The 15,188-nt window shown below is 43.4% G+C and overlaps 1 protein-coding gene and 1 long non-coding RNA gene across 7 annotated transcripts in view; one reads left to right on the forward strand and one right to left on the reverse strand.

Moving 5' to 3' along the window:
* Window positions 1-15,188, forward strand: part of LOC142435028 (uncharacterized) — a 43,135-nt gene that overhangs the window by 7,738 nt on the left and 20,209 nt on the right. The window contains exons 2-3 of one of the 2 annotated variants that reach the window (XR_012781218.1): window positions 2,873-2,988; window positions 12,568-12,836. This is a non-coding gene — a long non-coding RNA (uncharacterized LOC142435028). Of the gene's footprint in view, window positions 1-2,872; window positions 2,989-12,567; window positions 12,837-15,188 lie in introns of those variants that run through there. The other variant, XR_012781219.1, reaches the window with a different exon arrangement.
* ADGRG2 (adhesion G protein-coupled receptor G2) overlaps window positions 1,326-15,188 on the reverse strand; it is a 120,297-nt gene continuing 106,434 nt past the window's right edge. For 4 of the 5 annotated variants that reach the window (XM_075539629.1, XM_075539628.1, XM_075539627.1 and 1 more), the window contains 5 exons: window positions 13,410-13,509; window positions 12,389-12,672; window positions 8,417-8,518; window positions 6,848-7,000; window positions 1,326-2,979 (listed from right to left, as the gene is read on the reverse strand). In XM_075539629.1, the coding sequence (XP_075395744.1) occupies window positions 2,795-2,979; window positions 6,848-7,000; window positions 8,417-8,518; window positions 12,389-12,672; window positions 13,410-13,509 (824 nt within the window). In that variant the 3' untranslated portion in view covers window positions 1,326-2,794. The remainder of the gene's footprint in view (window positions 2,980-6,847; window positions 7,001-8,416; window positions 8,519-12,388; window positions 12,673-13,409; window positions 13,510-15,188) is intronic. The other variant, XM_075539630.1, reaches the window with a different exon arrangement.

Genomic DNA, 15,188 nt, shown 5'->3' on the forward strand with positions numbered 1-15,188 from the left:
ATGTGACTGTGTGAGTCTGAAGAGGGCTTTGTGGACTAGTATCAGACTTACGGGCTAATATCAGACTTAAGGACTTGCTCTACATTGAGCTGGGATGTTTTCTCAATATACAATTGCTCTTTTATATAAAGCTCTCGCTTACATGTTTATGAGTTTCTCTGGAGTTGTTGATCTAGTTAACCTGGAATAATACACCCCAGAAACTAATGTACACAAATAATTTTGAAACCTTAAACGAATATAAATATTCCCTTAAAGTCTTCTTAAAACCAACCAGTAGTTTAAATGATGAAAATGCCTGCCTTGAGCGTTATGCTCTTTTAAGAACTATCTATATGGAATCACAGTGACAAGAGCAACTCAAAAGATTAGGTAGGAACCTCAGGGGGCAGTGAGCTTATGGGGAGGCATATCTCAGAAAAGGACAGTGAACATGGTTGCACAACTCAAGGAGTGTAATCAATGTCACTGAATTGTACATGTAGAAATGATGGAATTGGTGTAGGTCTCACTGTATATATGCTCAACAATGGCAACAAATACATTTAGCGGAAAAGAGAACTTACTAGGGTAAGTGGGGGGGAAGGGTGTAAAGGATATAAAATGTCTCACTCTTAGAGCTTAAGTGTCTTATACCTTCTTTATACACAGTAACTTTGTAGTGGTTGAGGATCTTGGAAGGAAAAACTGTAGAGGGTCAGTGAGTTGGGGTGAGGCCAGCTTTCCCTATTCTTGCCTCCCGCATACTAACTCCAAACTTCAAACTCACTGCTATTGAATTGATTCTGATTCATGGTGACCCATAGGACATGGTAGAACTTCCCTGGTGGGTTTCCAACTTTGTAATTCTTTATGGGAGTAGAAAGCCTCATCTTTCTTCCGCAGAGCAGCTGGTAGTTTCAAACTGCTGACCTTGCTAGCTTCTCAGACACCCCCAATGCCTTGCTCACCATCTTGAAATACTGCTGTTTGATGCTAAGGAAACAGGAATGTGGAGGGCATTCAAGATCAGGGCTCATAGAGGTCAGTGACAGCATGTTAAAGGAATCAGTAGTGGAAAGAATCATGGGAAAATGGAGAAGTCTCAGAAAGTGGTCTCATAAAGCAGAACTTTTGCTAATTTCAACATGTACCTGCTGTTCCCCATAAGATGTTACTTCCCCCATGCCACAGTGCTCAAGAAACAGAACACGAAATTTTTTCTTTGCGAAAGTTATGAAATGTACTCAACTACAAATTTATTTGATTGATTGTAACATTTTGTATCAATGTTAAGCTATTTGTTGATTTTTAACATTTTTGTTAAGATTTTTTTGTTTTTTTAACATTTTTTGTTAAGATTTTTTGTTTTTAACATTTTTGGTCAATTTTTAACATTTTGGGGTAATTTTAACATATAAATACAATTAAATAAATCTCAGGGAAAGATCGCAAAGGTAAATCAGCACTCACAGACATGTATTCCGATATGATTATGATTAATTGGGGCTACAACATTCATTTGAAGTATATGCATGAAAACCTTAGTGAAAGACCTAAAGGGTTTGGAAATGTCCCTAAGAAGGATGCACTGAGGCAGTGCTCAGAGACAGATCCTCTGTAACTAGAAGCAACCAGGGTGGGATACAAATAGAAACCCTAGCACTGTAGGAGAGTTCACTGTCCCCAGCAGCTGCTCACTCTGGTCCTTACACTCTTCCAAACTTAACATGTTTGGGACACAATAATTATAGCGCTGGTTAGGCCAAAGTGTGGCAGGCCTAACCACGAACAAAGTATCATGCAGTTGCCTTACTCTTAAAGAACAGTGAGATAATTTCCCCCCTACTGTGCATCTCTTCTCAAAGGTCACCCTACTCTTTTTTTCCCCTCTTCTGGAAGACTGAGAATTTGAGAAGTGGCAGTGTATGGATCTCATCCAGTGTCACAATTTTCGTGACATAGAGGCTAGATTTCCCTGCCAATCTGTGGCACAAAAATCCCTAATAGGGCAATAAGGGATGCTGTTGGGACTGGATACTAATATTGGGTGCCATACACAGTAGTACCCTGCACCAGGTTGCACACCCAACGGGGGTCAGTGGGCTCAAATTCAGCCCCACTGTTAGGCAAGCCTTCAGCCCTGGGGACTGTGTCCATCCACTAGGGGTATCTTTTCTAACTATTCAAAAGCACTCAGTGTAGGGGAAATTGTGGCACTGTCTGTTGACCTGATTCAGTCTGGCAGGCATTGTTCTTTTGAATAAAAATCAATGAAGTTTTTGCATTTCACACCCCATGTTATCTCCCTTTGGGGTTTTAGAATTCACTGAACCAGTACAATTTCTCCAAATTCTCACATTAAACAAAATAAGACAACCACAATTCTATACAAGAATAAATTTACCCAGTAGAAAATAAATATTTTTTAAAGAGAGAAGATTTTTTTGGGGGGGACATGTAGGTCACTAGACTTGAGCTCATATACAACTAAACTCACCAATAGGCTGAAGTCACGGTGGCTTTATAGGATGCTATCAGAGATAACTTAGCCTCTGTGACATGTGTCTGGCACTTGCCTGCTTTTTTTTTCCTACATGCATCTTATTGTTGGTGTGTTGTTTCAGACAAATGATAAGAACCCACATTGCCAATGTAATGTCTTCCCACAGCAACTACCCTCAGTGAACATACGCTCCCCCCAAGGTTGTTGAGTATAAACTAAGTTGGTTTTTCTACAGCTCACATTGCGTACAAGGTAAAAATGGTCATTTTCACACGGTCAAGAATCATGCTTTGATTTGGGAAAGAGGGATCACATTTGCTCAATAAAGTGTAAGCTGCCCCGCTTTGAAGTCCTTCTGAGAGCGATACGGTTTTTCCCATTGCACAGGTCTTCTTTCTCATTAAACACGTGCTGCTTCCCAGAGAAGTCATGAAGGCACACGTCCCCATTCTGAACACTGAAAGAAACACCGTTCTTCTCCGTAGATGCATTCCCTGCAAAAGGTAAAACCAAATTGGTGTCATGAGGAACCCATTGAGTCGGGGGGGGGGGGTTGTAAGAAACTAACCAAACTTGAAAATCACTTTATTCTTCAATATGCATGCGTTAAAACACACCTGGTTAGAAATGATCTATGATTCACTGCCATGTTTACTTTTCTTCAAGGAATCAAAACAAATTGGAGATTGACTCAGAACCCTGTTCACCCTGGCAGCTTTTGTTTTGTTTCATGTTTATGAAATGGTTACCACATCTAGGGAGCCAACACACCATATATACTCGTGTATGAACTGAGTTTTTCAGCACATTTTTAATCCAGTTTTTGTGGTCAAATTAGGTGCCTCAGCTGATATTTGGGTTGGCTTATACTCGAGTATATACGGTACCTTTTTTTATTTTTAAAGGTTCATTTGCCAATGCTGACTGGGCAAAGATTGACTTCAAGAAGTTGCATAGATGGAATATAACCTAACGTAAGCATTTGGTGTCCCCCAAAGGTTCAGGTTAGCAACGGTTCTTATGCATAGCCTCCCTTCCAAGGTTCTGGGCTCTTGGCGGTTCCTATCAAACAAAACTTTGTATGAGAGAAAACTAGAGTGACCAGAAGAAATATCTCTCCTAGATGAAACCAGCCCCCGCTGACTAAATCAGGCTGTGACTGATCCCCAAGAGGAAAGTACCAATTCTAAATGAAGAGGAGGCCTGGGGAACTGGGCTTTCTTGGGCAACTGTGGTATGAAGCTAAACTTCCTTCACCCCAAGCACGCCGTAAGTTGTTGGAAAACATAGCTCCAGCAGATTTATCCATCGGCATCTGCACCAGACTCCTTTAGAGTGTTGAAAAGTGCAGGGATATAACTCTTAGGACTTGGGTGCACCTGACCCAAGCCATGATATTTTATTTTCCATTGCCTCATATGCATGTGAAAGTTGGACATGGAATAAGGAAGACTGAAGAAGAATCAGCACATTTGAATGATGGTGCTGGCAAAGAATATTGCAAGTACCATGGGCTGCCAGAAGGACAAATAGAAATGTCATGGAAGAAGTACAGCCAGAATGATCCTCACAGGAAAAATGGTGAGACTTCATCTTACATACTTTGGGCATGTCAGTCCCCAGAGGACATCGTGCTTGGTAAAGTAGAGGGTACTGACTAAGAGGAAGGCCCACGATAAGAATTGCTACGGTGGCGGCACCTATCAACAGCAACAGCTCCAGTGGTCCTCCAGCTGCTTATTGACATCCTTCTGACCATTATACCATTGAGACAAAGATAAAGAGCTGAATAAGCAGTCCATTTATTAGTTTATGACTTAGCCCTAATGAGAACAACAGAGTTAAGCATACTTTATATATCATCTCACTTCTAACCCTATGGGGTGGATACTTATAGAGTTCTCGTAGCTGAAAGGATTTTTCAGAAGTTCGATGCTTTGTCCATGGTTATGGCCAAGTGATGGGAACAGTATGTGATGTTTCTGACGCAGTTCAAATAGGGCCTATGATTTTTAGAGGCAACTCTCCTGATTTGGTTATTTTGGCCCTGTTTCTGCAGTATACTTGAACAGGCACCATAAACAAACTATGACACTTCCAGCTGCTTTGGGGAAATAACTAAGTCTTGTGGGGGATAGATTACCATCACCCTATTCCAACCCTCACCCATTTCAAAGGGGACCAAGGAGCCAAGAATGTCCAGTGGATGTGATATTAGCTGTTTGGCCTTTTGGCGGCCCTAAATTCTATATCCTGCTCACTGCCACGTATCACAAGTAGCAGTGTCAAATAAGTTTTATCAAATAGCCATGTCAACATGTGCCACTTCCATTAAGTCCTTCTCCCGGAAGGATGACAACATACTGATTAGTCCAGGCAAGTGGGTAAGGCCTCATCTGTGAGCTCTTTGTAGAATCTAGACAACTCTGGTTAATGGATTCAAAGCTAAAAGTGTCTAGCCAAGCGAATGGGCTTGCTAGCAGGTTGTGAGTGTGAGGATTCTTGTTGACCCACCCTGTTCCTCTGGTTCCTCTATGTTGAACTCGGTCCTCAACCAGCCTGGATTCCCATCACCTCTACTTTGGCCGCCTGCAGTCCTGAGAGCAGCTTTTGCTGTGGATGCCACCACTCTCCCTTTGGTATCTCTCATAATGATACGAGGCCAGAGTGGCAGCCACTTCTTGTCCTTCAGGACAGCGGTTCTCAACCAGGGGCAATTTTACCTACAGGGGACATTATGGCAGTGTCTGGAGACATTTTTAAGAAGCCTCAGTGGCACTGTGGGTTAGACAACTGACACTGGGTCTGCTAGCTGCAAGCTTGGTGGTTCAAACCCATGAGCCAGTCCATGAGAAAAAAAACCCTGCTCCCATGAAGATTGATAAAGCCTCAGAAATCCTGTGGAGGGTTGCTATGAGTCAGAATCCACGTGATAGCAGTGGATTTGGAGACTTTTTTTAGAAGCCCTGGTGGTGCTGTGGGGTAGGTATTGGGCTGCTAACTCCAAGGTTGGTGGTTTGAGCCCCCAGCCATTCTGTAAGAGAAAAATGAAACTTGTCTGCTCCCATAAAGATTTAATGTCACAGAAAGCCTAGGGTGGGTTGTTTGGCATCAGAATTAACTCGGTGGCAGTGCGTGAGTGGGAGACATTTTGGGTTGTAATAACAGAGTGGGGAGGGAAAACAATTGGTCGTGGGTAGAAGCCAGGGTATCACTAACGATCCAACAAAGCACAGGACAGTCCTTCACAACAGAGAATTAGCCAGACCAAATGACCCTAGAGCTGAGGTTGAAAACAAAAGCCTGTTTGAATAGCCGCCTATTATATTTCATACATTTATACAGACCAGCCGGCCCTCCCACCTCTGGCCAATTAGAAGACAATGTGGTAGATAGGCCACCTCAGAAGCTTGATTTGAATCAATAACTAAAAGAACTACCCTCCTAATACAATCAATAAAGGCAGGTATGATTATATTCTCCAGAGAAGGAGAAAGCAAATGAGCAAAATGGAAAAAAGAATCCATGAAAATGCAAAAGATACCGTATATACTCGTGTATAAGCTGAGCTTTTTCAGCACATTTTTTAATGCAATCTTTGTGGTAAAGTTAGGTGCCTCGGCTGATATTAGGGTTGGCTTATGCTTGAGTATATCTGGTATATTAAAAAGCTAAAGAAGGTAAAGCTAGGCATGATGAAGCTTTGTGAGCAATCGGTAGCCCCAGTTGGAGGAAAGAGGCCAGGGTGGGGGGAGAGGCATGAATGATTCAGCTTGAAATGTCAGAATTCGAGCAAGAAGGCTCAGCCGCCATTCCTTTACATGCGGATGACCTACATGCCCACCAGCCTAGGTGGTCACAAATCATGTCTATTCATGGGGATTGGGGGCATTGCGACCAGGCAGAGCCCAGTGAGGGAAAGAATGAACAGGCATGACAAGTGACAAATAGACAGGTTTAAGAGTGTTGAAGATGCATGTGATGCTAGATGTGACTCATCTCAATGTCATCTCATGAGCATGACTGTCCTAGAGACAGCGCAGTACTGAGACCTTTGGGCCAGCCCTCGATTAGGATTAGCAACATTAAGTCTTGCAGAACGTCATCATGTCCCATCATAAAAAAGGAAAATCTTTTTAAAAAAAGTTGGTCTGGTATTTGCTCTGAAACGAATTCATTCATTTGGACTAATCCAGTTTCTTTGTGAGAAAGGAGCCACGCTTTGAACCATTCAGCTTCCATTTGCTTCCCTTGACTTTTGAGCAAAAAAAAAAAAAAAAGTCATTCACGGAGACAACTGCTTGAAAAAACAAAACAAAACAAAACACTCGCTAGAGACATACTGTATTGAGACATACGTACCATTCCCGTCTACGTGCACTGAGCAATCAGTATTCACTAGCAGTGAGGTGGAGTTAGTGGAGTTACTGTTTGACTGTAAGGAATTTGAAGAACTGGACACTCCTTGGTTTACAGTCTGCTTCTTTAAACCATTAGTAGCAGTTTTACTCCAGTCTATAGCAGAATAAGCATTACAGAAAAACAGGGCAGTATGTTGAAGCTTAAATGCAAGAGACAGATCAGTGTAACAAGTTCTAGCAACTACTTTCTCACTCCAAGGCCTCACAGAGAAGTCATGCATTTTGCAAGCTGGTGGGATCAAATGTATTTTACGTGAAGGCAACTATCTATTTGTCCTTTCAAAGAATACAAAGCCATCTATTGAAAAAAACAAAACCAAAAAATCTCCCTGCCATCTAGTCGATATCTCTCATAGAGACCCTAGAGAGCAGGTTAGAATGGCCCCATGAATTCCTTAGATTTTAATTGTTTACAGGAGTAGAAAGTCTTGTCTTTCTCCTGCGGAGCAGCTGGTGGTTTTGAACAGCTGACCTTGAGGTTAGCAGCCCACTACACCATCCGCACTCCCTAAAGCCATCTGTATGTGCCTGGAACTAAAAGCTAAGCTAATTTGATTACGTCTAGGAAGTCCTTGGATAAGGTAGTAACTCAGACACACTGACTGACTGGCTTAGAACACAAAACTACTGACGGTTCTTCAGTCCACAGAAAGGATCGAGCTCTGTACTCTTACTTTCTGAGTGCAGACTCTTGTCTTCCCCAAATCCCGTAAAGGTGATTGCTTTGGTGGCACTGATGTAATTGAGTTCCCTGGGTAGGACAAACAGTTACTATACGTGGCTGCTAACTGAAAGGTTGGAAGTTGGGAATCTACCCTGAAGCCACTGGGAAGAAAGGCCTGGCTACCAGCACACACACACACAAGCAACCCCTAATACCCCCCTGGAGCACAATTCTACAGACACACATGGGATCCCCTTGGGTCAGAATCAACTCAACTCCAACTTTTAATTTTTTTAATTGATGAAAAAAGAATTTAAGCTTTTCAAACGTGGTTTCCTCTTTCCTATTAAAACAGAGCTATTTGTGACACTAGGGGCAAATAACTTCAGAAGAACCCAGAACCCACCATATGCTAAAGCTGAGACACAAAGCCCCCCCCCCCCCCGCCGCCCCGACAGACTACAGCTGGCACCCAGACTTGTGGAGAAAAGGTGGAGTCCAGACTTTAAAAGCCATGAAGGTGAATATTCAAAATGATTTGGGTAAATGACAAGCATGAGCAGCAAAGGAAACCGAGTCTAAACATTCCACCATTGCTTCATGCAAGAAGCAGCCATCCTGCTAACTCTACTGCTCTTGACATTCCCAGATCGCACAAACTACTTTCCAGTTCCCTTGATTTTTGTTTTGAAATCATGCTCAGAACCAATCTTTTCTGTTGAGAAGGTGCCATTCAGGGAGGGCTGGCTTGGAGGGCCCTTGGGCAATGACTGCTTGGGACCTTGATCCACACAACCTTTACTTTAAGATATAAGAGGAGAGGGGGAAAATAAGGTAAATCTTTACCAGAATTTTCAGCCAGCCGCAGCTTTCCACAACAAAGATAGCGCCTCCATTGTTTCCGGACATTCTCTTTTGCTACGCAGTAAAAGATGAATATGAAAAATCCTAAGGGTGGGGAAACAAAACAAAAATATAACACGATGAATTCCCAGTTTACACCTAGATATCCATGTACTGACTTTACAAAAGATTCTGTGGCAGCTGTGGCCAGAGTGCCCTCCTGCAAATGGAATAAGTCATTCGGACTCCTGGCCACCCCTCATGTGTCAGCATTGAACTGTACCCTACAGTGTTTCTACCAGTTGATTTTTCAGAAAGAGGTCACTGGAAACTCTTCTGAATGTGGTGCCTCTTCGTGGACTTGAACGTCCAACCTTTCAGATAGCAAGCAGCTGACTACATTAAACACTGGCATTACCTAGGGACTCCTGTTAATTGAGTAAGACATCCAAAGCTGTGGGGAAAGCTTACTATAGAAAGGCATCCTAGGGGGACTCTGTCTTGGTAAGATAAAGACTACTTAGACAAGGACTGAAGGAGCTCTGGTTGCATAGTGGTTACTTGTTGGGCTGCTAACCACAGGGTCAGCAGTTCGTAACCACCCGTCTCTCCTTGGGAGAAAGAGGAGGCTTTCTACTTCCATAAAGGGTTACAGTCTTGGAACCCCCCTGGAGCAGTTCTACTTTGCCCTACAGGGTCGCTATGGGTTGGCATCGACTCAATGCCATTGTGTGTGTGCATGTGCTTAAGAAAAGGACTAACTTTCAACTTCCTAACTTAAACTTCACCAGCTCTCCTCTCATGTTCCGTCCTAGGTTTATACTCCCTTTCTTGGAAATGCAATCATCCCTCTACCCAGGAGCCCGAGGTGACCTAGGTGGTCCCCTCTCCATCTCCAAGTCCTGTCAAATGCTAACTCCTCAGTCATCACTCATTTCTCACTTCCTGACCAGGCCAACGGCCATGTCCTTTGTGTGAGCTTAGCCGCCCTGGTATAGCCTACTCCATCAATCTGTTCCTGTACCTCATGACACCCACCATTTCCTGTCCAGACCTGCTTGCAGAAATTCTCACTGGCACCTTGGCACACTGAGGTCAATACTCCAGGCTTGCAGAAGGCACTGTTGCGCCGCCAATCACCCACTTCTGTCTTCAACTCTGTGCCTCAGGGCTCCTCCCACAGTCCCATCTGTGTCTGTATACCAGGCTTTTGCCAATGAATATTTTCTCTCAACCCCCAACACTTCTGAACCTCCTATGCACACTTTTAAACATCAAGTTTGGGAGGCTACATGAGCCCACGCCAAAGACTGACATATTGCTTATACCCTCTCTGGGTTTATTGGCCACTCTAGGAGGCTCCCCTTGGGGGTTTTACGGGAAGAACAGTATGTAGGAAAGAGATAAAAATGAGGATACACTCTTTAGACTTCAGAACGCATCCAGATTCTCATTGTTATTGTTGACTCACTTCTGACTCATGGCGACCTTATATACAAAGAAGAGAATGTTGTCCCATCTTGGCGCCATCTTCACAATCATTGCTATGTTTGAGTCTAAGGAGCCCTGGTGGCATAAACTGCTAAGTGCTAGGCTGCTAACCCAAAGGCTGGGTGTTTGAACCCACCCAAGTGATCTAGTTCCATCTGGATAACAGCCAAGAAAACTCCAGGGGGACAGTTTTACACTGTCACATGGAATCACTCTGAGGTGAAATCAACTCAGTGGCACCTACCAACAACAACAACAACATGTTTAATTCTATTGTTTCAACCATTGTGTCAACTTATTCTCACTGAGGTTCTCCTCTTTAATCAATCCCAAAGCCTTAGGAATTAGGCATTAGTCTCTTTTATATAGATGAACCGTTGAGTTCCCTTTTTATGCTCACATTCTAAGGAGACGATGTTTTCTGGGGTGGGTGGATAGAATAATAAATTAGAGCGAAATAAAGAAAAAGAGGTAGTTTTGGTTTCTACCTTCCATGTTTATGATTCGTGTGATTATGAGCCGCCTTCTTTTTCTTTGAAAGTGTCTATTATATTTCACATGCTCATGTTGTCACAAGGAAGCACCATGTTTGTTAGTGCACAGTGGTGGCACGATGGTCAAGCATTGGGCAGCTTACTGTCAGGTTGGCTACGGGAAGCCACCAGCTGCTCAGGGGGAGAAAGAGGTGGCAGTTTGCTTCTGTGAAGATCAATCAGAGAGCCTAGGAAACCCTCTGAGGACACTTGACCCTTCCCGGCAGGGGCATTATGAAGTGGCATAGGCTCAGTGGAGCACAACAACAACATTGTTGGCCTATTAAACCTTTACTGGAAATCCTAAAAAGTGATCTGCTACTTTTTTCTGATTTTGCTTTTGATCCTATGAGAATAGCTCTATAAGACCTGGGCATACTGATCGTGTTGTAAGTAAAAACTTACAGCCACATATTACCTGTAAGCATACTACCTGGCCCCCTCCAAAGGTAAGAACTCATGGCCAAATTATGAATTTATTTTTTATCTCTGGTTGGGTTTGCTTGGAAAACCAGCAAAATGATCTATTGCTTGACAGTATGACAAGAGGCCACTCCAGGAACTAACCTCAATAAAAAGAAAAGATGGGGAGAAAGAGCAGAAAATACAATTAAAAGGTACCCCCACAGAGGATGTGAAACCAGGGGACAGTGAATTGTTTTTCTAATATAAACGTATTTGCCTGCTCAAGAAGCCCTGGTAGCTTAGTGATTATGGATCAGGCTGAAAACCATAAGGTCCACAGTTTGAAGCCAGCAGCCACTCTGGGAGAGAAATATGAGGCTCTCTCTCCCATAAAGAGTTACAATCTTGGAAATTCACAGAGGCAGTTCTACCCTCTTCTACAGAGTCACTGTGAGTCAGAAGCAACTCGATGGCAGTGGGTTAGCCTGCTCAGCCTCTACTGCTCAAGCACTGCCATTAAACCTGAATCACAGCAGAATACTACACATTAAAGAATGGTGATAAATCTGCAAAACACCTCATAACATGGGAATGGGAGGGAGGTAAATTCACTAACTAGAAAGAAGACATACATTAACTTGGGTGAAGGAAAGTAAGCACGCAATAAGGGGGAATTCAGAACAACGTGACCGAGGCAAAGGCAGACACTGGGAGTGCACAAGATTAAAGGCAGCTAAAGTAAATACTATGATGCACAAATTCCTGCATTAAACGTAATAATAAATAATAATCTGCAAGTGGATACATAGGCAGACATGTGAGCTAACAAGGCACGAGATGGCAAATGAGAGTTTACCTATGACTATAGATTAGGTTTGGCAGAGGATATTTCCATGTGTAGATATATGTGCAAATATAGGTAGACATATAATAGAGCATAAGGAGGTAAAGCTATGAAAACTGAGTCACAGCCTTGAGAGACGGAGTCACTGGGCTCGAGGGCCAGTGGGCGTGGCAGAGTTCACACAGATAATGGAAGTATCAAGCACTCCAAAAGGACAAACAAATCTGTCTTGAAGGACATATAGCCACCATGCTCCAGTCCTTAGAAAAGGACATCATGCTTGGCAACATGAAGGGGCACTGAAGAGGAAGACGGCCCTCGGTGGGACGGATTGACACGGGAGCTGCAACTATAGGCTCAAATGCAATCATGATTATGAGGATGGTGTGTGGCCGAGCAGCATTCATGCTGTTGTGAATTGGGTTTCTATGAGTCAGAACCCAACAACAACTAACACAGAACCCTCGAGAACGAACCCTGAGGTGCCATGGGTAAGCATTTGACTGCTAACCAAAAGGTAGGTGGTTTGAACTCACCCAGTAGCTCTGTGGGAGACTGGCCCACTGGTTATAGTCAAGAGAGGTTACAGCCAAGAACACCCTGTGGGGCAGTTCACGTGGGTTCACTATGAATCAGAATCAACTTGACACAGCACCTAATCACTAGGACCCTTCAGTTCCTATTAAATGTGAGAGAGCTCACCTTGTAAGGTATTAAAGATGGAAAAGAGGTACATGAACGTGATGTTAACTGGTCCCCAGGCAAAGAAGGCAAAACCCCAAGTAATCCCCAGCAAAAACGTAAGGCCGGCTACACTCCTGAGGTCTTGAATACTGGTTTTCCGCTGGGCCCCCAGTTGCTTCTTCTTTTTAATTCGACAGAGCTGGACCAGGACCACAATGAACATGCTGATGTTGAGCAGAAATACCACACAGAAGTATCCCACAACGGTAATGTAGAAGACAGTATGGTTGTTGATCCAGCAACTGGAATGAGGACGGGGGAAGAAATGACCAAACAGATCACAATACTGAAAAAGCGTTTGACATGATACAACAAATCTATCACATTTTACTGAAGCCGTGCCTCCAATTTCTTTTCTTTTTAATGGATAAAACTTCTGTTCTTGACAACCATGTATAGCTCGAAGAAGAACAAAAACATCTAAGAGCCTTTATTTAGGGCACTTGGTGATTGAAAGTCATTAAATAATATCTTTTTTTTAGGCATTCATGATTTGATTCCTGTAAACCCTTGTAACTTTATTCCCTGTGTCTTTATAAATATCAGGTAACTTCCAGTTATTTTTTAGCCAAAGTTTCTAAGACTAATGTTAAAATATTTCTTCTATTAAAAAAAAAAAACCAACGGAATGCTTAAGTAGCCCTGGTGGCCTAGTATGTTACGTGTCGGGCTGCTAACTGCAAGGTCAGCAGTTCAGTTTGGATACCACCTCTGGAAAAAGATGAGATTCTCTACTTCTGTCAAGAGTTACCATCCCAGAAACTCACAGGCTCGGTTCGACTTTGTCCTATCAGGTCACTGTGAGCCAGGTTTGATTTGATGGCAGTGAGTTTTGTTGTCGTTTTTAAGTAGTAGCGTGCCATTTCCACCTAGCTCATCTCCTTGCATTTGACTCTAGAGTGGACTTGGATTTATTCGGTGCGAGCCTGACTCACTAGATCGATTAGGCAGTCCATTTCCTCGGAGGCTTTGTACTCACAAGTCATCAGGTGAGCCATTGGGGAACTTCCCATAGGAGCCGAGCCCATAGTTATCTGGGGATATCACCAAGACAATAACCACAATCACAGCCGGAAGTCCTGGGAGATGGGAAAGATCGGTCACAAACTGTTCTAATAACCAAAGATAATGCGAACATCTAGAGATCATATTTGATATTATTGTGGCAGAGATTGGTTAGCTCCTTGTGGAGAGAGACTGGCACCTTCGCTGGACATCTCCCAGCTTCCCTTGCAGTTAGGGATATGTGGCTGCGTGACTAAGATTTGGCCATGGGATATAGACATAGTGAACTGTTCTACCTCCAGGTCATAAAAGCCCCCTGCAACATCTTGCATTCCTTCCTCACCGATATTCAGGGCAACCTTGGAAGCCATGCCTGAGGCCCAGCCTCTATTGGCTTCTATCCTGAATAATTGCAAGACCAGAGAAGAGCCAGCCCCCCTCCCACCCCCAGCCTCACTAACTAAAGTGTAATTCTCTCAGGTGTTTTTTTGCTAAGAGGACTCTCAGTGAAAAGGCTTAAAATGCCTTTTGCTGGAAGGAGTCCTCAGCCCTCCACCCCAACCATCTGGTCCACTTATGGATCTACACAGCCAATTTCAAGGCGCTAGCGAACCAAACACAATTTCTTCTTACAGAAGGGGGGAGGGTTGGCACAATCTCACATATATGATTTCATTGAATTCCTTTGTGGTTGTCTCTTTCAGCAACCTTGATGTATAATATTTCCTAAGCAAGATGCTTTTCTAGAAATAAAAATATTAGAGGTGTGGGAGCTTGCCCTTGCTCTTTCAGACAGACTCCATGGCCAATGTCAGCAGCAGGGCTTTATCTTTGGGGGATGAGTGGAGCCTAAGTATTGTTCTTCACAAAGATTGGGTGACGTAGTGAAGGACTATTTCGCTTGGAGAGAGGAAGGGGCCTGGACAGTGGAGGCTGTAGGACAGTGGCAGGTGTACTAAATAGGAGGCAGAAAGCCACACTTGGTTGTTTTTGAACTTCGTGAATCACGTCATCACTCTGAGCTAGTCCTTCACCGGGAGTTAGTAATAAATGCCATGCTAACTTCACTGACTTGTCTTAAGTGGGATTACTTCTGTCAAAATCCTTTGCAAAATAGGGTATCACCTACAACGTTGTATATCACTTGTGGACTATCAAAAGGACTCTGGCCGAAAGAGCATCAGTGTATTTTATTTCACCTCAAAGAGCAAAACTAAGATCCCTGGATAAGGGAGTGTACAGCCTGGACTTAATGGATGGTGGGACTTTCGGAAATGGTTATTAGCTCACCAACAATGGAAGTATCCAAGCAGAGATTAGGTTAACTTTAGTCAAGTCAAATTGAAAAAGTACATTGGAGAAGTCCTTGACCGCAGAAATCTTCATGATCTTTGGAGAACATAAGACATTGACACCCACCGCTAATGGGTCACGTGACCGGAAATGCAGTGCCAGTGTGGCGGAGGCATTAGGTTAGGCTTTATACGGGCTTCCCTCACTCTGGTCTCATCATGCAGGCAGGTGATCTCTGGGAGGTACAAACAGACTGAGGCACACTAGGAGCCTGGGACTAAGCATTTCGCTTCATTATCTCACCAACTTTTTCCATGTATTGAGTCCCTTCTATGTGACAATCAGAGGATCCATGCCTCTAGAAAAGTTTTATGCTCAAGTGTTTTAGAACAAAGCTTCTTCACCGTGGGCCGAGTAACTGAATGTGGCCATTGCAGTAAATTCAAAATCAAATGTGTCG

Source organism: Tenrec ecaudatus, chromosome X (assembly GCF_050624435.1).
Source record: "Tenrec ecaudatus isolate mTenEca1 chromosome X, mTenEca1.hap1, whole genome shotgun sequence".
Lineage (NCBI taxonomy): Eukaryota > Metazoa > Chordata > Mammalia > Afrosoricida > Tenrecidae > Tenrec > Tenrec ecaudatus.